We start from the raw sequence: 24,777 nt of genomic DNA on the forward strand, positions 1-24,777 counted from the left end.
CCGCAGCCCCCTCCCCTGCTCCCCTCGGCTGATCGTGCAGCAATCAAAATAATTTTCACTGATTGAGTGAAAATTAAGTGGAATTATTTATGAGCAGATGGAAAATTGTTATGTGTCTAATCCAAAAAGAAAGAGGCAGCCAGCCAGCTGACGTCCTGCTACAATGTAAATCCTGGACTTGCCTCCTGTGTTTGACGTGGCCTGCCCTGGCACCTCCCGCTCTTGCTTCAAAGGCAGAGTCCCAACCAGAGCCTTCCATGCCCACCCTGTTGCTTGCTATCACCAGAAATGGCTTTTGTCACTTTAAAAGTGAACCTGCAAACAGCAAGCACATTCACAGGTATCGCTTAATATTCAATCAAAACCAAATACTGACAACTACTCAATTTCTCCACTTATGTTGGGTAAATACGTCAGTGTGGTACAGGTGTTCCTTCTCCCTATATAAATACACACTTGAAAACACATATTTGAAGCGGCCAGTACCAAGTACAGGATGAAAGTTTGTTTATGATTTATACCACGGCGACAGGTCAGCTGACCGGCTGCTTGCTTCTCTTTTGGCAGACATGTAAACATTTTCTACATGTGCAAAAATAATTTGCTCTTAATTTTCACTCCTTGCTGCCACAGCCTATTGTGAAAAGCACAAGGATCTGCTAAGAGAAGTGAAGGCTGAGTGCTAGGCTTTCTCCATAATTGCAGAATTTAGGAAATCCTGGTCTCTTGGTGGCCTGACTGTGGTTTCTTGTTGGAACATATGAATCCTGAAGGCACTCTTTTCAAGAAACGGAAGGAGAATTATTTTAAGCATATTAAAGTATAGCTTTGGAACGATCATGTTTCCAAAAGCCAAAGGCATACGCCAGGCATCCAGGAAGCCGAGCTTCCTGCTGGACACACTCCTGGGCCTGCGGGAAGGGACGTGTCACTCGGTGCTGCAGCCACGTGGAGGAGGGAAGGTTTATGATTATTGTAACGAGATGCGTCCGTCAGGTTCAGGAGACGGATGGATGTCACCAATAGACATCTCTCCACATCTCACACTTGATCTCCTAAAAACCATTTTTTTTTTAAATCCGATGCTTTTCAATGGATCTGGGGGAGCCGGGCCTGGGAGGGCACTGCCCTGTGTCTAGCGGAGGAGGGAACCTGGTACTGTTATTTCCATGGTCCTCGCCAGGTAAGCAAAGCATCCAGCAGGCAGAGTTCTAGGCACGCGGCCTCGGGGCTGCGGAGGGGAACCGTGTGGCATGCACCCACCCCAGCCCTTTGGTGGAGCTTCTCCACGGTGGCACCCAAGAAGGGCTCCCCCCGACCCCCGGCTTCCATCCCAGGCCCAGGTGAAGCTGGTGGAGGAAGGCGGCACAAACAGGGGGGCCTGGCGCCGGGGCCCACACTCACCTCGGCGATCTTCAGCACGGCGCTCCCGTTCAGGTCGAAGGTGGGGGTGTAGGTGATGCAGAGCAGGACCTGTGACAAGCCGGGGGGCGGAGGGAGAGACAGGGGTGAGGCACTTAGACGTGAAGCTGCCTTCCATGTACCTCGGGTGCAGTCCCGTCTTTATAGTGCACTTGCTTTCTCCTTTGTCTAACGTTCCAACCCCTCCACCGCTCTCTAACAGTCCCCTAATAAGACAGAGACGACACTAGAATCAGCAGAGGCTGCTAAGCTCCCCCCAAGGAAGGATCATCGCAAGACCGGCCAGGAGCCCCGTTTCTCAGCACCTCCAGGAGCCAGTCCAGTAACAACACAAACAAAAAGTGAAAGTAGTAATAATTTAAAAAAAACAGGCAGCTATAAATGCTAAGCTCATCAGATGACTGGTCTGGACTGACATTTCAAGTAAGTGTCAATATGGTGGTTCCTATTTACTGATAGGGAAACTGAAACTCAGAAAGATTAACAGATGAGTGGTCCAAGCTCACACAGTGAATAAATTGTGGAGCTGAGATGTGAAACCAAGTGGTGTGACCACCTTGCAATCCTCTCTCCCTGTCTTCCTAGACCCCAAATGTCACTGTAACTTCCTGTCCCTGGCTCTTTCCCAAACCTAAATAGGATTAAAATTCTTTTAAGGACAGTGCTCTCCCTCTTACAATTTCCCCTAGAAAGCTGCATGGGGCTTATTATTCTCCAAGCTACATAGACAATGAGTCAACGACATTTGCAAGATCTTTAAGGACCATTTAAAATTTCCCTTTTGGGAAGGGAATCCACAGACACTTGTGGCATTTTAAGAACTGCTCCTAATTTCGCAGACCCGAGGCTGGCCTCTCCCACTCCCTTGGCCTGACCCCGCGCCTGTCCCTCTGGGTCCCAGACTTCAAAGGGCTGGGGTCTGCTCCTCGACCCCGACTCGGCTGCCTCCCACCTGCCCGCCCAGCCGCCCGGCGAGGTCTCCCATCAGGTTCTGCAGATTTGTGGCGGTGCAGCCAGGTCCACTGAGCCAGGGTGGGGGGTGCACCTCACGGGGCCCCTCGGGGTTCAGCCGAGAGCTGGGACCACACGGCTCTCCCCGACTCTCGGTCCCAGCCAACTGTCCGGCCGGCCCTTGCGAGAGTTGTACCTTCAGAGAAAGCAGTTTAAAAAGGGAAGGGAGATTTTTGGCAATTTCAGCCACAGGTTAGATCAGTTCACGGTGGTTCTCATGGTGTCTTATACCCAAGAGTCGACACCAGATAAAGACACCCCAACACCATGACGCTGAGAGGGGGACCACAGCCACTGCCCTCCAGCCTCCTGGGAAGGCCACGTGGCTCTCTCTCGTCTTAGGGCCAACATGGGGGTGGGGGCTTGGGGGGCAAGAAGGGATGAAGGCGGAGAGGATAGGGTGTGACAGAACCTAACCGGGTCCCCACAAAGCCTCTGACTGGCTGGTCCCTGGCCTGAGCCCCTGTCCGAGGCCCCCCATGCTTGTCCTCCCCGCTCACTTGGTCGGTTTCCCGTCCGTGGGTCTCAGGTCTCAACGCCAATTCCGTCCTCTCTAATGGCCCCTCGCATCGCCACATTTCATTCACCCCCAAGCTACTCGTTTGCTTATTTCCTTGTTCATCATCATCTCCCCTTTAGATAGGAGGTCCACAGCCTCTGGAAGGCCCTGGGGCTTTCTTAGATGACGCTCTGGTCCTTTTAGTTTTGCTACATCACACAGGTCCTCTCTGGAGTTGCTGTTTCCTGGTGGGGGCAGGCGGGAAGGTGGGAGCTGAGGGCTTTGAGGGGTGGGCTGCGGAGGTGGGAGGTCAGCTGGTTCTAGCTCTTTGTGTTTTAAGTATTCACAAAACGACTGACAACACTCTTCAACTTTAAAATAATGACATGTGTATTTGTCTAGAGCTGGTGAATTCTGAGTATGATTTACAGGCCTGACACCATGATTTGTAGGAGGGTTAGAAAGAAGTTTTCCAAAACCAGCTCAGTTTTCTGTTAGGAAGAGCAACTTTCGGCAGCCAGGGCTGGAGGGGGTGGGAGCAGGGGCTGCTGGGAGCCCGTGGAGGGGTGGTAGGTGGGCAGAGGAGGCCCCGCCGATGGAGGGGAGGCCTCACGACAACAGTCTGCAGGAAGCTGAGGGTCCCTGCACCCGCCTACCCACAGCCAAGGCCGAGCAGTTCCAAAGGAACCCCCGAAAAGGCTCACCACACCTAGTGTCTGGAGTCCAATGTCCAAGGATGCACCGAGCTACCTGAGGAAACTAACAGTGCGGGAAAGCAAAGCCCACGGATAGAGCTGGCTTTCAGCTCAGGCCCAGTCTCTGGGGCAGAAAGCAGGACAGCGCTGATTCAGGGTCCCGGGACCCCAACCCTGACATCGCATCAGGCAGAAACAGCTTATCAAAAATGATCAGTGGAGGAACGGTGGATGTCCCCAACAGCCAGCAAGCACTGATTCGGTGGATTAAAGCACAGACTGTGAGAAACGCAGGGCAACTGCAAATTAATTTTAAAGGTCTGACTTCCATTGCATAATGAGAGAGTAAAGAGTTTACATTAACATACTGAGAACGTCTGCCTCGAGCATGCTCTAAACACGCAAGGCAATTTTAAAAACAGCCCTCACAGGGTCCTTAAAGCATATTGACCAAATTATCACTGAACAGCAGGAAGTTGAATGAAAGCCATGCAGCTTGCCAGCACTGCCTCCAAAGATGAGCTAAGAGGGGAGTGGGGAAAACCAGGACTGCCTTCCAAGAAAATGGAAAAGTCATTACAATGGCTAATAAAAATTCCAATAATAAAAAAATAGTAATGACACACAAGAAGCAGCCCTCTGTGTAAAATGCACAGATTAACTCCGGATAAAACAATGAATAGACTGGAAAGGAGAAAGCGAAGTGGAACCTGGGCACAAGTGAGAAGAGCTAGAAAACCTGGTCACTCTTGCAGTAGAGAGGGGCAGGGGTGGGAGAGAACGAGGTGGTGCTCAGGATCACAGGTGTGCGATTCTGACGGGGAGCACCTGGGTTGTCTTCTCCCCGGGGTGGCTGTGGCAGTGATGGGGTCCCCCCACCAGGCACCCCTGCCCCCCGTCCAAACCGCAGGGGCTGTGATTCAGCATTTATCTGCTGTGTGACTTTGTCTGTGTCCTCTACCCCCTTAGCTTTAAAATTCCCAGCTCACCTCATATAGTGGAATAAATAACTTAACTGAATAATTAAAAAATGGCGCATATGGCGCCCGTCTCCACTGTCTTCTCAGAGAGATTAACAGAGTCTTTCTGTGATGGAGCTCAGCAGCCCTTTGGCACAAGTGATTGGGCTCGTTTTAAGTGGAAAAGGAATCGGGAAAATCAGATAATCCATATTTGAAAGCCTAAATCCTTTAGAGATGGCCCTGCCCATGCTTACTGCCCCAAGTTCTCTCCATCCCACCCCGGCTCCTCCTCCTCCTCCCCCTGTGCCGGGGAAGTCGCTGTCAGCTGGGGCTCCTCTGCTCTGGGGTCTCAGAGGGACACACGGCACCGTCCTGGTTTTGCAGATGAGAGACTCCCATCACGGGGCTGGGATGCCACAGGAATCCTTCAGTGGGATTCTGAACTGAACACGGTGTAACATATAATTAATAAAGTAAAGAAAACAGAATCTGCCTTGTATTCAAAAGAGCAAGGAACCCAAAACACCCAGGAGAGAAGACAGGGAACCCCGGAACAGGGGGCTGACTGGGGAGGCCGGCCCACCTCCCGGCACGCGGGGGCATCTGCCAGGAATAAGCAACTGTCTTCCCCTTTCTCTCACTGTTGAAGATTGCTTGAATTTACACATTCAAGTGCCCCTGAGGGGACGGTGGGTCCATTCTTCCAAATGCCAGCTGTTATTTATAAATCAAGCCAAACAAAACCAACCGCTGGAGCTCAAGGAAGTGAAATGTGAGCGCGGCCGCAGAGGGTGCCGCCTTTACCCCGGCTCTTTCAGAGCCCGCCCCGGCGCTGGCTGACACCTTTCCTTCCGGCCTAGCTGCCTGAAACTCCATAAATTTCAAGGAAATTGCAAAATGCCTTCTCTTAAAAACATCCCCGTTCTGTTACTCTGCCAAATTCAGCCTTGAGCGGGGAACACGGAGGCGCTGAACGCCTTCCTGCTGGGTTCAGGGTGGGCCTGTGGCCTGGGGGCTGCTGCACGGGGACCCCAACTATGGAGCAGAAACCGTCGGGGCCCACGCACCAGCCACAAAGCGCGGTCTGGCCTCTGAAGACAGCAGACCCGCAGGAGGTGTATTTCAGTGTGGGGGGTCACAGAGTAAGGACACAGAATTCAGGGGACATTTTCTTATCGAAGTCCAAAATGTGAGTGCCAAAGATGTGCATCTTTTTCTTATTTCTCAACCTCACCACTGCTGACATTTTAGTTGGATACTTATTGTGGGGGGCTGTCCCGTGCACTGTAGGATGTTTAGCAGCAACACTGGCCCCTGCATCCAGTGGCATCCCCCAGTTGTCAAAACCCAAAATGTCTCCAGATATTACCAAATGTCCCTTGGGGGGCCAAATCGCCCCGTGATGTAGATCATGTATACCCCACATGCCTTGTGGATATAACTGAGAACCTCTGCAGAATTTCTGCATCCAGAAGCTCCAAGCTAGAACCCAGACCTCCAGCAAGCAGCCTGGGCTGAATCACGGGGCCCTCGCCCGGCCTGAGGGTAGTCGAGCTATAACCCCTAACTCTATTTTGACCCAAAGGAAATGAATCAATCTGTTTCATTTCCACTGACTACTAAACCTGACTTACCTTAGGCCGAAGTGGCAGGTAATTTGAGAAAACGCTTTTTGGCTCAACTGGCTCAAATTCTGACATAGAGTTATTCCGAGAGATTTGTTTACTCATGAGAAGATTTCGCTACAGCTCCAGAGCATCTAGTTTGGGAAACACCTCAAATTACTCATTGGTTTGTGGCCACATCTCAGTTCTTTTTCTGGACCTTATTTCTTGCCACCTGTAATAAGATGCTGATATTCACTGGATGTGCTTTAAGCACCTAATTCTAGGAAACACTGTACCAGTGCCATTCACAGAAAAAAAAAAAAGAGTTAAATTATAATGAATTTAGCTAATTCACTTGGACAAAGAAACAAGCCCATTCTTATTCCTATTTCCTTCTCTAAACTTGCTTCACAAACTCTCATAACTGTTCGCTCCAGAGGCCTCACGAATCTATTTCTAGAGCCAACATTTCTCTCAAGTTTCAATCCTTCGTTTCAGCTTCTGCACATCATAACTGAATATATGCAATTTCATGAACAGCACAGTGACCTCACTAAGCCTCTAATATAGTAAACAGCTAACACTTCTTCCTGCACTAAAATTCTGACAATTATGCAACCATTAAAACTGTACTTAGAGTAAACACAGCCATGTGGAAAATGCTTATCTTCTAAAATGAAACGAAAAGCAAGAAATCAAATCCTACAAGCACAATGACTACAACTGTAAACACACAAATAGACAGGATTAGAAATGAACATACAAAAATCAGTCATAGTGATGGGATTCACAATGGACTTTTTCTATTTTGAGATATCTCGCATCATTAAACACTTGTGCTTCTTTCAATAAATCTTATAATTCTTTGAGATCTGACAGCTTGAGCTTAATATCACTCTTCTAAATCAGCTCTTTCACACCCATGACACAGGCAGCAGTTCCTGGAGCCATCTTGGAGTTTTCCTCTTTCACCTACTTCATGGCTTACTCTACTGCACATTACCGGTTGCACCTGATTCTCTTTCTGCAGTGTAGGCTGTGGCGGCCACCAACCCGGTGTCAGTCCCTGGGACCTCTAGCTTAGACTCTTCCAGTGTGTCGTTGCCTCTGACATGGTTCTGTGATTCCCAGACCTCTTGCATACAGCTCTTCCCACACCCCTTCAACTTCCAGCATCCCGCTCTGGGTGTGTCACTCTCCTGCCAACTCCAAGGCTCCCAGTGTCCACAGGCCCAGACTGCCCAAGCTGACCAGGCCAAGGATCTGCGCTGTGTCCCCTCTGGGCTCATCACCACTATCCCACCCCAACTCCAGTTCATACCCTGTGCTCTTCCAACTTCAAGATTTTCCTTCTCTGTAAGAATGCCCTCCCTCCCAATATAATTACCTGAGTCCCACCCACCTTTCAAAATCCAATTTAACTGTATCTCCGTCTTGAAGTGTTATTGTCCCAGCTGACTGTGGTTCTGAATTTTCCCATTCAACTATTCTTCTCAAACCATATACACAGCTACCTTGATTTATAGTATTTGTGTGTCTTCATCCTTTTCCTACTAGATTACAAACATTTGTCTTTGAGTGTTTTGCTTTCTATCCTACATGGAGTTTTATACATTGTTGGTAATCAAAATATATTCACTGAACAAACCAATGGAAATATGAAAGTGAAGTCTAAAAGAAAACAAATTGAAAAGTTCAATGAATTTTCTTCTCTAGTTTAATCTGCAACAAATTTATTTTGACCTCATCTCAGCCTTTCAAAGCTGGATTTTAAGAAGACAGGTTTCCCCAATATGCCCCTTACTCCTTCCTTTCCTCTTTCCACCTCAGACTCTCCCCAGAGGGTATCCTCATCTCTGAGATAGTCTCTGTCCATATGTCCATGAAGCTTTCGATAATATCACGATCAGTGCTTGCAGACATGGCCAGCCAAGCCCCTCAAGATGAGGTAGAGCTTTTAAAGGGCTACAGCCAAATGGACTCTCAATATGTTAAATATTTAGTAATTATAAAGCTCTTCTAGGACTATCCAGATCACATGAATTCCACCTAGTAGGACAGAACAGAAGCTGCATAACAGGTTGCACAAAAGAATTGCCACAGCTAAATAGCAGAGTGTTTCCTGTAAACGTGGAATCTCGAATATACCTAGATGGTTACTTGGAAGGTAAGTACATAAAATAATTCAGAAAGTTCTTCTTTTAAGCAAGAACGGTAATAAATATGATGAGGTTCCTCTTTAGGGATCAGCAATGTACCATGTATCAGATATATATGAGGCCCCTCACGCTCTTTCACCAATATAGAAGAAAATAGCCCAGCTTTAGGCTGTATGGATGAGGGCCCTAGAGGAAATAAGAGATAAGAAGAAGAAACACATAAAGAATGGCATTTCTAACGCTCTAGTTCATAGTTTGGGTGAGTCCATAGGCGTTCATTTTATTATTATACTACACATATTCTTTTTATGTATCTTTAATAAAAATGAAGACTGGCACTGACCTGGGCCATGCACGGTACTAAGCATTTCTTTTATATGAACTCACTTAAGAGCCACCACCACTCTCAGAGGTCTTTACTGCTATTTTCACATTGTATGGATCAGACAACTCAGGCACAGATAAGTTAACTCTCCCCAGGTACTAGACCTTCTAGCTCCAGGAGTTGGGCTCTGCTATCAACAGTTCTTTGGGAAATGCCTCAAAGAAGAAAAAGTAAAAAGAAATCTAAAGACCATCGAGTTCATTGGTTGTCACATCCTGCCACTCGCCCACACTCGTTGGAAGACGCACTTGGCTGCTTCCAGGTTCCTCAATGACATTCTATGGTCTGTAAGAGATTTTCTTTGCTTCGTTATGTTTCACTACTTTTCAGAACCATGAGATTCACATTGACCTTGCACCCAATCAAACTCTAGGTCTGGAAAGTTTTCCCTTCTCCACTTATCCAAATGCTATGCATCCAAAGGCCAGGTCAACTCCTAGTCCCGCTTCAAAGCCTTTCCAGAAGAGCATAAGAGTTAAGAGCAGTTCTCTACCAACGACTGCGTAAGTCCAGCCACGCACACGACCCTGCGGAAAGGAGGGTCTGATGGCGCCCGAGGCTACTTCAATTCTCCGGTTGGGCTTTCTCATTTCTGAAATCACACAGATTATTATGTATAATCACGATTTAGTTTCTCGTGCTTGCTGTTTGTCCTGGGGCGCCACTGGAAAGCATCACGCTTCCTTCCCGTCTTCAATAGCCACTAACCAGATGGACAAGCGATTAGTAAGCCGTGTGCTGGATGCTCTGCTAGGCATGAAAGGCGCAAAACGTTCGGAATAATAGGTCTTTGCTGGCATTTACTAACTAGTGACATTTCCCTGTCCTGCCTGAGTTGAGCTTGGACTAACTAGTAGGAGAGATTACAATGCGCAGTCTCCTCCCTCTCAGAATGCAGCCCCCATCCCCACCCCCACCCCGGGAAAGGGCAGAAAAACAGCGAGAGTGGGGTGGGGTGTGGAGGAGGGGCAGATGTGCTAGCCCCCGCAGGCTGAGGCTGGGGAGAAGGCCGGGCTGTGATTCCCACGATTCCCACATGAGAAGTGATTGTGGCAGGCTGCCGTTCTCACTCCTTCTGCCCCAAATGAAGACCACACTTCCCAGCCTTCCTATGGCTGAGCATTGCCATGGGACCGAGCTCTGGCCGATGGGAATGAGAGACGTGCAAGAAAGGTGGGGCAGCTGGGGCGCAGGTATGCTGGCTGGGGCGCAGGTGTGGGGCGGGGCATCTGAGCATCCTGATAATGTGGTTTGGCCAATACTGGCCTGAGGTGATGTGAAAGAAACACACGTCTCCCTTTTTTAAGCTGAAATGACTCCTAACCCATAGAGCAAGCCTTTTCCCATGCTATCCCTCCTCGCCGACTTACTTCTTACTTGGACTTTAGATCTTACTCTAAATGCCCCTTCTCCAGAATGACCGTCTCTGTCCTCTGCCCGCCTGCCCTCCATCAGGCCCTATTATAAAATGGTCCCTCAGCTCCCCGAGCTTTCCCTTTCCTAGCACCTGCTGCAGATGTATACTATTTTATTTCACTAATTCTGCATCCCTCACTGGCCTCCATGTGTTTCCATGTGATTTTGGTTTTGTTTTCTTCATGACAGCGTCTCCAGTGCCTGGAATGCAGGAAGCAATCAAATATTTGTGGAATAAATGACTGAAAAAGTTGGAGGCTCTCCCTGGGATGTACTAGCAACTCCAGACATCCACCAAAAATTCGGAGGCTCTCGCCCTCCCCAGCCCCGAGGATCTGGGGGAAGGTGCGGGTGTGTTGGACATCCTCACCTGGACTGGTGTTGATGTTGTCACAAACATTGGGACTGGCAGTTTGATGTGCTGAGCCCTCGATCATGAGACTTGCCCTTATGAAGCTCGTTACTGCAAAGGAGAGTCTAAACTTGCATGTAATTGTGCCTAAGAGTCTCCCCCTGAGTACCTCTTTGTTGCTCAGATGTGGCCCTCTCTCTCTCTAACTGAGCCATCTCGACAGGTGAATTCGCTGCCCTCCCCCCTACGTGGGACCCGACTCCCAGGGTTGTAAATCTCCCTGGCAATGCAGAATATGACTCCCGGGGATGAATGTGGACCCAGCATCTTGGGACTGAGAGTATCTTCTTGACCAAAAGGGGGATGCAAAATGAGACGAAATAGTTTCAGTGGCTGAGAGATTTCAAATGGAGTTGAGAGGTCACTCTGGTGGACATTCTTATGCACTATATAGATAACACCTCTTAGGTTTTAATGTATTGGAATAGCTAGAAGTAAATACCTGAAACTACCAAACTCCAACCCAGCAGTCTGGACTCCTGAAGACAATTATATAATAATGTAGATTACAAGGGGTGACAGTGTGATTGTGAAGACCTTGTGGATCACACCCCCTTTATCTAGTGTAGGGATGAGTAGAAAAATGGGGATAAAAACTAAAGGACAAATGGGGTGGGATGGGGGGATGATTTGGGTGTACTTTTTTCACTTTTACTTTTCATTCTTGTTCTGGTTCTTTCTGATGTAAGGAAAATGTTCAGAGATAGATTGTGGTGGTGAACGCATAACCATGTTGTCATACTGTGGACAGTGGATTGTATACCATGGATGATTGTATGGTGTGTGAATGTATTTCAATAAAACTGAATTTAATTAAAAAAAAAAAAACTCAGAGGCTCTCTGCTTTTACACTTGCTTCCCTAAGATCCCGGGACTAAAGGTTTAAAACACATAACAGAGTTGTTCTCAGACTTATTCAAATGTCACTGAGCTTGGAAATAATGGAACTTAAAAAATCACAGAGATTTTGATACACTTAACTGACTAATGCAGATTATGTGAATTTAGGTACAAAGCTCTCTTCAGCTCAAATGTAGTTCATACCCTATTGGAAGGAAAATCACATTTCTAAATTTGCAACTTCTTCATATATTTGTACCATCTGTCCAAAGCAGTCATGCCAAAGGGAAAGAAACATTTATGGGAGAAAAACTCAACTGTTAGAATTGTATCAATGTGGGTGCAAATTAGCAAAACTGTCCTCTCCTGATCTTAGCAGCAGGAGGGAGGGGCTATTTGAGAATCATTCAGTTAGCAGAACCATGCAGTTTAGACACCCCTGCCTTCACCACATGCACAATAGGTTTTTACACACATCAACCTGCGACAATTCTGGACCCTGAACCTTTTTTCATCAACCGTTGCATTTTTCCTTAATGCTAGAGATTGCTGCAAATCTTCCAGTGTGTCTCAGCAGCTTAAGGCCACAAAGGAATTTCTTCCTGTATGAGGAGGCAAGACAGTGGACCACTTCACCCTCATTCATGAATGATCAGTCTACACTGCAATCGAGAAGACCAAATTCCCAGAGATAATAATATTAAAACTAACCTTTTGGATAAATTGCTCAAATTCGAGACTCTGCCATTAGCACAACTGCTCAGAGGGACTTTTAAATGGCCCTTCCCAGGCCAACGCACAACCTGCAGTGCTGGTGCCCGGTTCAGAACCACTGGCCCTTCCTGTGGGAATCCCAAGCTCCAAGTGGAAGCCCTGAGCCTAGTCCACCAGCCCATGCATCACTCACCTTTGGGTTTTCTGTAGACTTCTGCTAGGCTTTAATTACAAAATATAAAAGCACTTCAACAGTTAATGACATTCTCTTTCCCTTCCTCCAACTCTACTACACACACCACCCAGCCATGAGCTGAGCTGGAGGGGAAGAGGCTGCTCGCTTCTTCATCCTTGAACTTCATGGTGCTCATGGCACCAGGAGAGAAAACCATTGTCATGGAGACCACAGAAAGCACACAGGCCTCTCAGCCACTCCAAGCTGTGCCCCTGCTAGCCTGTGTCATGGACAGTCATGTCCCCCACAAACACATGTTCAAGTCCCAACCCCGGTCCGGCGGGTGTGATCCTATTACAATGAGATCCTATTACAATGAGGCCAAACTCAGTCAGGATGGGTCTCCATCCAATATGACGGCAGTCCTTACAAGCCGAGAAGATTGGACATGGGAGTGAGTAGGAGACGAAGGAAAGGGACGGCCATGCGCTGGACGCAGGGGCTGATTGCCGGGCAGCCACCTCGAGGGCGCCACAGACTTTGGAGAGTGTGGCCTGCCCATACCCTGATACTTCTGGCCTCCAAGACTGTCAGGTGTTAATTCCTGCTGTTTAAGCCAACCTGTCTGTGGTATCTGTTGTAGCAGCCCTGGCAAACTAAGACAGCCTGTGACTTTTCAATTTGATTATCTATAAAATGGTGGTCATGGTGCTGCCACCTGTGGGTGTTTCAGGCTAGATTTAGGAGGCAAAGGTGACCCCCCGTTCAAGACAGGCTTGGGCCCTGGGCTGGATTATAGTTCAAAAACTGGCCCCACCTTTTCCCTCCATGTGAGTGTATGAAGGTAACGTACGTCTCTTGCATAATAGATGTTACATAATGGCCCCCATTTGCCATTTCTACTTAGAAAATTGGAACGCCTCCACATTTCCATTATCCATTTCTATTATCTGAAGAGGTACGTAGAATAAGACGTCCAGCGATACAACAGTCATCTGTGCTGCTTCATATCTGCTATCATTACTCCTCCTTGTTGGCAAATCCAGCCTGCCCTCCCCAGACAGGATGCTGACATCCCTGACATGTTTACAGAGGCAGAGCCAGCCGTCAACCCTTCCAGGCTTTAACCGAAGATGTGGCTAGTTGTATCGGTCAATATCTCATGAAAGGGTGTTCACCAGAAAGGAAAAAACAGTCCTAATTGTCATGGTGAGAGCTGGCATGAGTTACATATGCGGCTCTGACAAAGTCCTACCCAGCATTTATGGAAATAGCACACAACGTGGGGAAATGTTACCAATGCGGACAAGCATTTCACCCAAATATTATGTGGCTCCCATCGACTCCTAATTCATTTCAAAAGTGATCCGTCTTCAGAGAAACCTTCTTTCTGATTCTCTCCAGTTCTGATACTTTATTTGCTAGAGCTATAAATTTTTATTTTGATTCCGTGGTCATTTGAATAAATAAAAGTTGCCCTTTTCCCCTCCTCCTGTTGGATAGTAAACTTATGTAGAGCAGTTCCTAAACGAAGTGATTTAACCTCATTCCCGTTTAATTTTTCAGAAGTAAGCATCAATGATTTTTTAAAATTCTCCAACAGAGTTACAGGCCTTATTTCTGAATGGGAACCCATCAGAATCTTGGGTTTTATTACTCTCTAGTTTCTGTTTAACTTTGGGGAAATCACTACAAAAGGAAACCTTACTATTTTCTCTCCAGGAATTTCGTACAATTTGCTACTTACTCTTAACAGTGTGACATGGCTCATTCCTTATGTTTATAAACACTAGCAGATAGCATATGTGAATAAAACACACAATATAGCTTGTTGAAAAACAGCTCCTAAGGATTTGTTATATAAAGGTATTATGCCTTGTTTAGATAAACATAAATAAAACCACATGGTCTGAAGTATTTTTTCCCTCCTGCATAGGATCCCTAAACCAACATTTGAAAATGCCTTCCACAGCTAAATCACTTTCTGACCTACAAAATATTTATATAAAGTGACTGAAGGATTTTTACAGGAAATACCTAGTTCAGATAATATATTATCAGAACAAGTTGTGTAGAAGCACCAAGAATAAATCAACATCCTCTTCGTATGCAATAGGAATCCAGTTTTTCCTCAAGAACTCATCCAATTTTTTAAATGGAATTTTTGGGAAAATAGGTAGCAAAGGCATTTTACTTTAGTAATGATGCTAGCAAAACAAAGACTTTAAGAGTTTTTACTTGGGTTATTGCAAGTACTATAGAATTACAAAATAAAGGAGTGTAGGCTTCTAGGCATAACTAAAAAGCTGTGGTAGAAATTCTTATGCATAGAGAAATGGGATAATACTTATTTCTAAGCCAGAAATTCTATTATTTGGATTTTTTTACACTTAAGAAAGAGTATTTTCAAACTCAGAAACAGGAAATGATCACCTGTGAGCTTTCATAAGCAAGACCCCGTTGCTATTCTCTGTTAACATTCTAGATGCTTGGCCAGAAATGTTTGTCCAAAATAAAAATATGCTTAAAAAAAACAGCTTAAGTCTAGTCTGTTGTAAATTGAAATATCTGCTCTTAATTTCAATGTATATAAAAAGTATATAAACAGGTAGCAATGGCTTCATTTCTTAAAAAGCATTTGGACATCTATTGACAAAGAATGACAAGCCCAATTATTGTTTTCCTTTTTCCTGAAAATGCCTGCTTTTCTTCCCAGATGTTAACTGGAAGTATGTGATCGATCACGGTGCCCTCAGAAGGTCCACTAAGACAGGCCTCTGTCACTTCCAGTAGCGTTTACAGGTGGCAACTCCTGACCTCAGCAAGGCTAGCAGAAGGTGTGCTGGGCTGTAACTGGAAAGCAAGCACCACTCCTCAAGACAGGTGTGGACAGGTGTGGACAGGTATAGACATAACCTTTAAACATTCTGGCCCTCCACAGCTCCTAGGGGAAGAGGCACTTTCTCGTTTGATTTTTAATACAAATTCCTGTATTCCAGAGAGCTGTATTCTTGGGAGACTTTCCAGAATGATATGAAATCTGTGAGATGTGTTAGTTTGGCACCACAGCTTACCCTCCAGTGTTTGGAGACCTAAAAGTAGAAGAAAAATTCAACAGACTAGACTCGGAAGTCTCAAAGCATTAATGTGGCAGCTGGCCTCGCCTCGCCTCTCTCTCAAGAGGAGCCTGGAGGCAGATAAGCAAATCTAGAGGCAGCTGCTCAGTTGCTATGAATTTGCTGCTGCCAAACATGCCTAAGGATAAGGTGAAACTGTACATTCCAGAAACAGAGAGCGTTCATGATGGACGAGCCTTAAAGACTAGCTGGCCCAGGGATTCATGTCTACTATAAATGATTATTCAGATTCTAGTGACAAACTGCGAGTCCCTAGGTCCACCCACAGAGATGCTGATTTGGCAGCAGTGGTGGAGGTGGAGGTGATGATGAGCCAGTATTTCCAAAGCACTGCCTCTGTGCCAGGTGCTGTGCTAATTTCCTTACAAATATCACCTTATTTAATCCTTGCAACAATCCTATTAGGCAAGCACTACTATTTCCCCACTTTACAGATGAGGAAACTGAGGCAAAGGGTGGCTAAGGAGTGTGTCCAAGGATGTCAGGCCAGGAAGCAGAAGGATGAGGACTGAAACCCAGGCAGGCCTCTACACTCTCCTGTCCACCGACAGGGGTTTGCCCAGGGCACTGAGGACACGTCATAGAGAGTGTGACGACCACACCTCTTCTCTTTTCTGAGTGGAACAACTGAAACCCAGGGGGGTGAAGTCTATCATCCAAGACAAAATTCCTTCAGTGATTTTCCAGGAAGAAATTGGCCATTCCACAACACCAACTACTCTCAGTCCCGTTCCACTCATGCTCCTCTGGGAGAAGAAGGACAGACGGCCGGTGCCCGCTGAGCTCCTGCAGCCAGCTGCTGTCCTGGGCAAAGAGCTTCATCCTTTTCTGCCCCAACTCAGTGTTTACTCCCAGGACTGCCCCAACTCAGTGTTTACGTCCAGCCAGCCTAAGGGGCTCCACATTGTGGGATTCTCCATGCAGGGAAAGGAGGAAAGGAAGAGACAGATACCATCTCTAAAAGGGAGGAGCTACTTAGACTGAGGGAGACAATGGCCATGTAATTTGAGGAACTAAAAAAAAAAAAAATATGTGATTCTGATATGCCCCGGAGATGGCTGGTTCCGCTGAGAGCTCCTGTCCTACAACCTCCGCAGGGCCAAGCAGCACTAGGTCTTTGCTTTGTTGGGTTATAACCCACACCGCAGGCAGGCGACCCTAAGATCCACCCCAAGCTGGAGCTGCTCACGTGCCTTCTCTTAAAGGGTGATAAACACATCTCCTAACTACATTTGACATGCAGGATCAGACCACAACAGCTTACAGATTTATTGAAATTGGGCTTTTTCCCTTCGTTGCCATTTCTATTTCTAACAGTCAAGGTAATTTTCTGGGAACATAAACAAGGATAAAAACCACATTTCGCAGCTGAAAGATGAGCCAGCGTGACCCACACAGAGGCATTTCGAGACAACCCTGAGGGCTGGGGGTGGGAATTTGCTCCTGTCCCGATGACAGGGCGGGGAAAACGTCACACGCACCTTCATCACCTCCACCTGCAGGTCCTCGTGGAGCGAAGGCGTCACCTTCACCGCGTTCAGCATCTGATTGAGCAGCTGCTTCTCATCCGAGTCCGTTGCCGTGGATACAAACCTCTCCTCCGACAGAAGCTTCTGTAAAGAGGCAAAGGCCGTGGTCAGCGATCGGCTTTCCCTGCCGCTGTAGTCTGTGTCTCTTATTAGCTACTGACCGTGGTTCTTTCCTCTCAGGCGGCCTGTAGCCGGAGGCCATTGGGAAAGTCTTCTCACTACATTCTACTAAAATGAAAAACGCACCAAACCTCAGTCCAGTACTTTTTGGCAAAAATCTGTTTTCCTGATACTCATTAATTCCTTCTAATCTGTTATCAAGCAAACTACGAACGTGTTGGCCAGGTAGGTCATCTGGGTGGTTTGGGTGGGGGATGGATGTGCTGGGGAGTCCAGCCCCTCATGGCCGTCACAGCTCTGTCACGGGAGGGGAAGGGAGAAGAACCTGTTAGCGACACATTCAGTTCTCAGAAATCTGCCCTTCTGCTTCCTCACTTAACCCATCATTTATCCAGGAAACATGTACGAAGTCACAGAGCTTAATGCGTTTCTCCATCAGAAAATGAGCTCCACAAAACCCTAAAAAAAAAAAAAGCCTTGCCGTTTCACGAGGACTTCTGCAGGAATCCCATCACACCACACAGGGGCAGCTTGTTTCTGTTTCAGGACAACTCATACACACACACACACACATATATAATAAAATTCTCCCTCAGATTGTGCCCAAAACCATCTGCCTAGAACTTCTCCTCCCTCATCTTTCCCTGGAGCCAGGTGGAATAAGCTCCTGAAGAATCTGGGGCCAGTTTTCAAGGGCACCCAGGTGTTTTCTTCTGTGGATAAACCACCTCAGGCTCCTTCTGACAGTCTCAGCCACGACATAGTTCACACACGTGGCCCCTGGAGTGAGCACGACACTGTCACGGGAGGGGACAGGTCTGATACAACCTCAGCACCAAGGAGGCATGGGTGACTCCAATCCCCACCTCGGATCAAACCAGCTTGGCTGGCAGTGTTCCCCCCGACTCACCCGACACCCCCTTCTCACTCACTGGGGCTGCAACGAAGCTCCACTCCCCCGTTCTGTCCTGGTGCCACCGACTGTGCCACCCAAGTCTAGGGCTTTATACTTATGCCAGTTAAATGTCTTCGTGTCCAATTCAGCTTCGAGTTGCAGCCCGAGAACTTTAGGAGTTCTGATTTTATCAAATGTAATGATGCCGACTTATGCTTAAAAGTAAAACTCTGGAAAATGAGTATCTCAAACCTTCTCACTGAAGACTCCCTGATATTCTGTCTATATTCTTCAAAAGAGATTTTTTGTAACTTATAGAGCACTCAAGCCAGCCTAGAGTTAAAGTTTACATACAAATCCGTTTTTAGTTAGAGCGATAAAGACCGGGGAGCCCTAGGAAAATGCCTGAAGCCCACAGCGGGTGCCAGGGATGGTCAAGGAAAACTCCAGCCCACCAAGCAAGCTCTTAAAAACAAGGAACTGCTACTTAGAAAGTTCCAGAGGTTTCAACGCTAGCAAACAACTAAATGGAAAAGCTGTACAATACTAGAAGAAAAAGGACATAACTGAAAGACCAAAACAAATTCCCATTCATTAATATGATTGGCCCCTTACCTTGGAGACATCATTGACAACATACTGAAATGTTGAATGCTGGTGCATATTAAAATATACTTCATCCAATTGCAATCCACTGGGGAAAAGAGTCATTATTTTCTCACTCTTTCATATGTGTTAAGTCTTAAATGTGTTAAGGGACCTCTCTGAGCTTACAGCAAACTACAAAATACTACACACTGATGTGAAAAGGCACCCATCAAATGCCACAATCCACCCATGGCTACACTTTAACTCCACAGTGCTGGTATCTTGGAATCCAAACCACTCAAAAAGTTAATGGATCTGTATAATTGTCACCTTTTCACCGTTGAAATCAGACCAATTTCTGGGGTAAAACACAAATGAACAAATATTCAGAGAAAGAAATGTGTTCAAGCAATCTGACTTTTATATTAGACCAATTTTCTTTTTTCTTCCCAATCTTGCAAAGGAAATGAAATACTTCAATCGATTCACCACCCTAAATGTAGAATTAAAAAGAGATCTTTCCAACTCCCCATCAATTCTTGTTACATAGAACCACAGATGTTGAATGTGTTCAAGAATTGAGTTGCTACAACCTTGGGTCCCCTTTTTGGAGATTCCCTTACACCCCTAAAAATTCAATGCCACAAAAAGTTTTGCAGACCTTTCTTGGTTTAGTTGGGACCCCATGAATCAGTGTGTTACCACAAAGGCTCAACAAACCAATGCAGAGCACAGAGAAATTCTGATGACTCTAAGAAAATCCTGCTATCCTCTATGCTTTATGCCTAGCTCAGTCAAATCACTGTTTGAGTCTTTAACCAAATGTGAGCTGTTTGCTCTTCCAGTGCTGAAGGGGCCTGTTAATTCCTTTTGCCCCATTGCACCCAGTAAAAACCTTACCTGCATCCCAGCCAAGGCATGTTGAGCCAGCTTCATGTTCTTGGATTCCAAAGCCAGCTGGAGAGGCAGCAGGCATTTCTCCCTGGCAAACATATCAATAAAGACAGCACGTTAGCTCAGCCCAGCTGGCAGTCAAGTGATACAAGCCTTATGGACATCCCTGCCCAATGCCACGGACACACAAGCATGCAAAAATTGTATCCAACAATGAAAAGGAACGTGGACTTAAAAACAAAACAGCAAAAAAGGCATGCAGAAATGATGACAGCCTATCAGCAGCTCACTTCTTGGTGCGGCTACAGAAAGCAAACACCCAGGCTCTCAGCAATTGTTTTGGTGCGTGCTGGGACCCCAGGAACGAGGTCAAGCTGTTTAAACTTCACTCACACCCGCAGCCCAGAGTTGAACAACTCCGGGAAGCAACATCGACATAGTTTTGATTTAGTCTCCATCAAGAGGTAGATCTGAATTCTGTGACAGGTTCTCACTAAACATGTTTTCAAGACAGAAATGCAAATGAATCATCAATAGCTGGCTGATGCAATAACATTACTTGAAGACATGGGAGAGAAAAAAAATAAATGGAGAGCTATTTGGAGCTTTTAAAGTTTTTCTTTTCTTTTTTTTTTTTTTTTAATATATTAGGAACTAAACCAAAGGAGCTACAGAAGCAACAATATCTTTCTGTAGAAGCATTGGCTCTAAATAATTAAACAATAGACCAAGAATTTTAATGAACCCATTATTTCCCCATGGAGTCACACTGGCACAACAAATGAAATGTTATTTAATATTACCAGGTTCCTACCCCTACTTCAACCAGAACAGCCCCATTTTAATCACTTTTATGTTCTCAGCATAAGCTGAGAGATTCTATGTTGTTAGAGAGGGCGAAAGCCACTGGGTTAGAATACAAGGTTTTGTTTGGGGAGACTAAAAGGCCACTGTTGTATGGAACATAGAATAGGAAGTTAATTATAGTTCTGATTCCTTCCTGATGAGCCTGCAGCTCTGCAGCTTCTCCACGGAATCCTCCATTGGTAGCTCGGAACAGATGAAGTGTGAGCGTCACAGACTCGGCTGTGTCGGCCACAGAGAAGAACATTTGCCTTCCTCGTCCCTCGTGCCTCTCCCTCCACCCTCCCGACGTTACACTGTGGATTACAGGACACTCGGGTACCACAGCAGCCTCTTTCCACCACGAACCTCCTTTGACAGGTGGGTGAAGTACCCCATCCACGTGGGTGACTATCACCTGCCCGTCAACTTGTCACAGTTACAAGGCCAACTGTTGTGAAGTCAGTTAAGGCAGGAATAGCTCATTTTTCCAATTTTTGTTTCTTTTGGCTGATTCTTAACCAGTTTCCAAGCTTGGGAAAGTTCACTGGGAGGGTGGAAGTAGAGCTAGAAGTAGGGATAATGGACAGATGGAGGGTTTACAAGAGAACTACAGAACTTCATCTGTGAACCCTGAAACCATCAGATTTCCATTTACCACACCGAGGGAAGGGTCATCTTGGATTTGGGGTTGGATCTGCTGATGAGGGTGTGGCACCAATGAGCACTCGCGAGGCCAGACCTCGGAGCTGGGAGCAGGGAAGGTCTTCGTCGGGTGGCCATGGGCTGGAGGTGAACCCGTATGATGTGTGACTCACCAGGGCACTGAACGAGGACCTTCCTGCAAATGCCCACCCCGAGGTCACACTGTGTGTGCACATAACAGCTGCACAAAAACAGCTGCAAATCCACAGTCCTCTGCCAGCAGCATGCATTACCCCATAAATTCTCATTCCACCCTCTCATCTGCTCACACATTCAGATTTATTTTGCTGACCTCAGTAGCCGACAGTTGCCAGAACTGCCAGCTTGCACCACAATCCAGGGACCATGGCACTGCTCCCTGTGCCAGACGCAATCACCGGGCAGGACCGCAAGACAGAGCTGGCTCAGCTCATTTCAGCTGAGTGGAGAGTGGGACCACACGGCTAGGTTCAAATCCTGACCACCTAGAAGTCGTGTGATCTTGAGCAAGACACTTGACTTGTTGGACTTTCACTGCCCAATCCATCAAGTGGGAAATCTTAAGACCATTCTTGTGGGGCCATCGTGAGGGGTGCAGGTACGTGCATTAGGGGTGGCACAATGTTCTATAAAGGGCCACACGGTCTCCATGGTAACTCCCTGACTCTGCTGGAGCACAAAAGTAGCCCTAGATGATCTGTAAATGAATGAGCATGGCTATGTTCCCATAAAACTTCATTTACAAAAGCACATGACGGTCTGGTTGTGACTTCAGGGCTGTTTGCCCATCCCGATATGTGCCACGTGCCCAGCACTGGTCACGATGTTCAAGACAAGCTAAGCAGATCAAAACTTGTCATGGTATCCAGAAAGATTAGCCCCCTCAGCAGAGTCAAGTGTAGCACCAAGACCTCTCTTAGAAAATAAAGGCATGGGGCAAGTCATGTAAAGACCAAAAGATTTCATCTGGGCCCAAAACCAAACCATGCCATCCGTCCATCCATCCACTCACCCAATGTCTGAGCACCTGCTGTGTGCCAGGAACCCCCCTGGGCACTGGGGAAGTTACAACGGCACCTGCTCCCCTTGGTATTCCTGGGGCAGAAGAGGGAAAAGGGAAACCAGCACTTCCTACTTCTCTCTTTTCTTTCTCTGTTTTACATTTGAGTAATTGGTTGTTCGGAGGGGTTTTGAGATCTGCCCAAAGCCACCACCTGAAATGTGTCATAGACAACCCAAGTCCAAACCCACTGGAGTCCCAGGACCGAGTCCCCCACAGGACCCTGTGGTTTAAAAGGGCGGAGAAAAGCTAGAAGAGATCTGTTTCTTAGACTTTTTTGGATCAGACCCACAAAATCTGACAAAAGACCCTCTTTCTAGAGGAGTGAGTGTACTCACAAATTCTGCTCATTGCTTCAGAGGGTTCACGGCCCCTAGTGGGCCTCTAGTTAGGAGTCCCATCTTTAGGGGAAAACACAGATGGGCCCTCGGGCTCTGGGTCTGAGAAAAGCTCCCCCCACGCTCCGTGGCTGAGAGGGAATTCTCCCAGGGTGTGCTCTGCAGCCATGCTACATGAGTCCTGGGCAGCGAGGCAGCTTCCTGTGTGTCTGTCTGTCTGTGTGGGTGTGTGGGGGACATAAAGGGGGAAGCTAAGTCTCCTCAGCACCTGAAGCCCTTCCCGTTCCCGTGCCCAGCAGCCCCTACAGAATGCCACAGGCCTTAGATCCTGACTTCACTGGGAAAGGAATATCTGCAGAAGAAAAGGAAACTCACGGGGCACAATGGAGTTCATTAGTTGCTCTATGCGCTTCCTGCCGTATTTTTTTTAAGTGATTTTAATGGCAGAGAATAACAGGCCAGTTAGCTGGGTCTCAGTCACCCCCCGCCCCTCCTGCATACTAAATCGTACTCAGTGCTCTCCGATCCTTCACAGAGGCCACTGCATGGAGGAAAGGGCAGATCAAAAACCTGCACTCGATTACACTAAGCGATGGTTTTATATGCATAGATGTGTACAGATTCACTCCCGCCTAATTAAATAAAGGCAGCGGCCCCAGGAATCGTGTCCTCACATGGCATTATTTTTTAAAGGGGAATAACTGGCACTACTACATATGCATGATGCAGTGACACATGTCTGTTTACACCAAAGAGACAGAGCCTAGTTCTCTCACTGCATCGTCACAGTTCACAGATCAGCTTCCCCGGGATGGGTGACAATAACAGACAAAGGGAAATTAAAACAGGTGAATCAGGGAAGTTGGAATTTAGCAATAATTACCTTCCAATGTGGGCACATATGTGAACGTCAAACAAAACCAAATACATTCCTGGTAATTCGCCTGATTCCTTTTTGATGCTTTGGGTAGAAGGGAGCAGAAAGTCACCTTCTATTTCTAAGGCCTGCTTATTACTCTACAGTTCTGAGACCCTAGGAACTGAGCCATCTATTAAATAACTGTTGGAATGTCTTCGTATAATAACCATCAAGAACTATTAACAAATTCTTTCTGACAACCAGAGAAAGAGATTTTAGTAAGCTACTTATCCCAAAGTAGTTTTTTTTTCTTTTTTACAGTCATCTTTCTCGTCCACAGTAACCCCTTATCCTGATTATAAAACCACAGATTAATTCTGCCTGTTTTTTAACTTTGAATTTAAGGAACCATATAGTAAGGACATTTTCATGTCTGGCTTCTTGTTTGTGCCAGTCCATTCCAAGTTTTTTGATTATGAGTAAAAGGTTGATTTTCATCGTTATGAAACATTCCATTGTTTGAATATGCATGATTTAGTTTCCTGGGCTTATCAAGCAAATACCATGATATGGGTCCGGTTAAACAATGGAAATTTATTTGCTTGTGGTTTTTAGGTTGAAAGAAAGTCCAAGGCACCATCAATGCGAGACTTTCTCCCCAACGACTGAGGGATTCTAGGGTTGGCTGCGGTGATCCTTTGTCCTTGGCGTGTCACACGGCAAGGCACGTGGCAGCCTCTCCTGGTCTCTCCATTGTTCTCTTGCAGGTTCCACGGATTTCAGCTTCTGGCTGCTCCCTCTAAAGCTTTCTCTCTGTCTGTCTGAATTTCATTCTTCTTCTAAAGGACTCCCGTAATAGGACTACAACCCATGCTGATTGAGGTGGGCCACACCTTAATTGAAGTAGCCTCATCAGAAGTCCTATTATGATGGGTTCACACCCACAGGGATGGATTAAGTTTAAGGATATGTTGTTCTGGGGTACATACCGCTCCAAATCACCATGGTGCATGACTTACTTATCTATTTCTACTGTTCGGGACATTTGGGACCTTTCACTTTGGAGGTATTACAAAGAATGCAGCTAATGAACATTCTTGAATGTGTCTTTTGATGCATACGTGCATGAGTTCCTATTGGGTTTGTATCTGGGTATGAAATTGCTGGGTCATGGAAAATGCAAATGTTGACCTGAGCAGGGTTTCTGAGTGGTGGGACCAACATACGCTCTTATCACCAGTTCATGAGTCCCAGTTGCTCCACAACCTCCCCAGGACTTATTGTTGTTTTTGTTGTTGTTGTTCAGTCTTTTTCCAGTTTACTCATCTTGATGGGTATGCTAAGATTTTTTCAAAACATTTCTACCTCATATTTCCTGAGCAAATTTTCCATGGGTGGTGACGCCAAGAAGCCTCCCCCCTCCCATTAAGGGAAGTGCTAAAGACAAGCTCATATCCTCCACCTGTAGCGGATGGCAGGGCTGTATTTAATGGGAGGGGGGTGATTATTGGCTTTTTGTCATGGCTTTTAGGG

At 46.5% G+C, this 24,777-nt stretch overlaps 1 protein-coding gene across 4 annotated transcripts in view; it reads right to left on the reverse strand.

Annotated features, from left to right (window-relative positions):
- The window catches only part of ARFGEF3 (ARFGEF family member 3), a 146,568-nt gene that overhangs the window by 89,439 nt on the left and 32,352 nt on the right, over positions 1-24,777 (reverse strand). For all 4 annotated transcript variants that reach the window (XM_037842987.1, XM_037842990.1, XM_037842988.1 and 1 more), the window contains exons 3-5: positions 19,467-19,548; positions 16,916-17,047; positions 1,405-1,473 (exon numbers count right to left, since the gene is read on the reverse strand). In XM_037842987.1, coding sequence (XP_037698915.1) covers positions 1,405-1,473; positions 16,916-17,047; positions 19,467-19,548 — 283 coding nt within the window. The remainder of the gene's footprint in view (positions 1-1,404; positions 1,474-16,915; positions 17,048-19,466; positions 19,549-24,777) is intronic.

This window comes from Choloepus didactylus, chromosome 7 (assembly GCF_015220235.1).
Source record: "Choloepus didactylus isolate mChoDid1 chromosome 7, mChoDid1.pri, whole genome shotgun sequence".
NCBI classification, from domain to species: domain Eukaryota; kingdom Metazoa; phylum Chordata; class Mammalia; order Pilosa; family Megalonychidae; genus Choloepus; species Choloepus didactylus.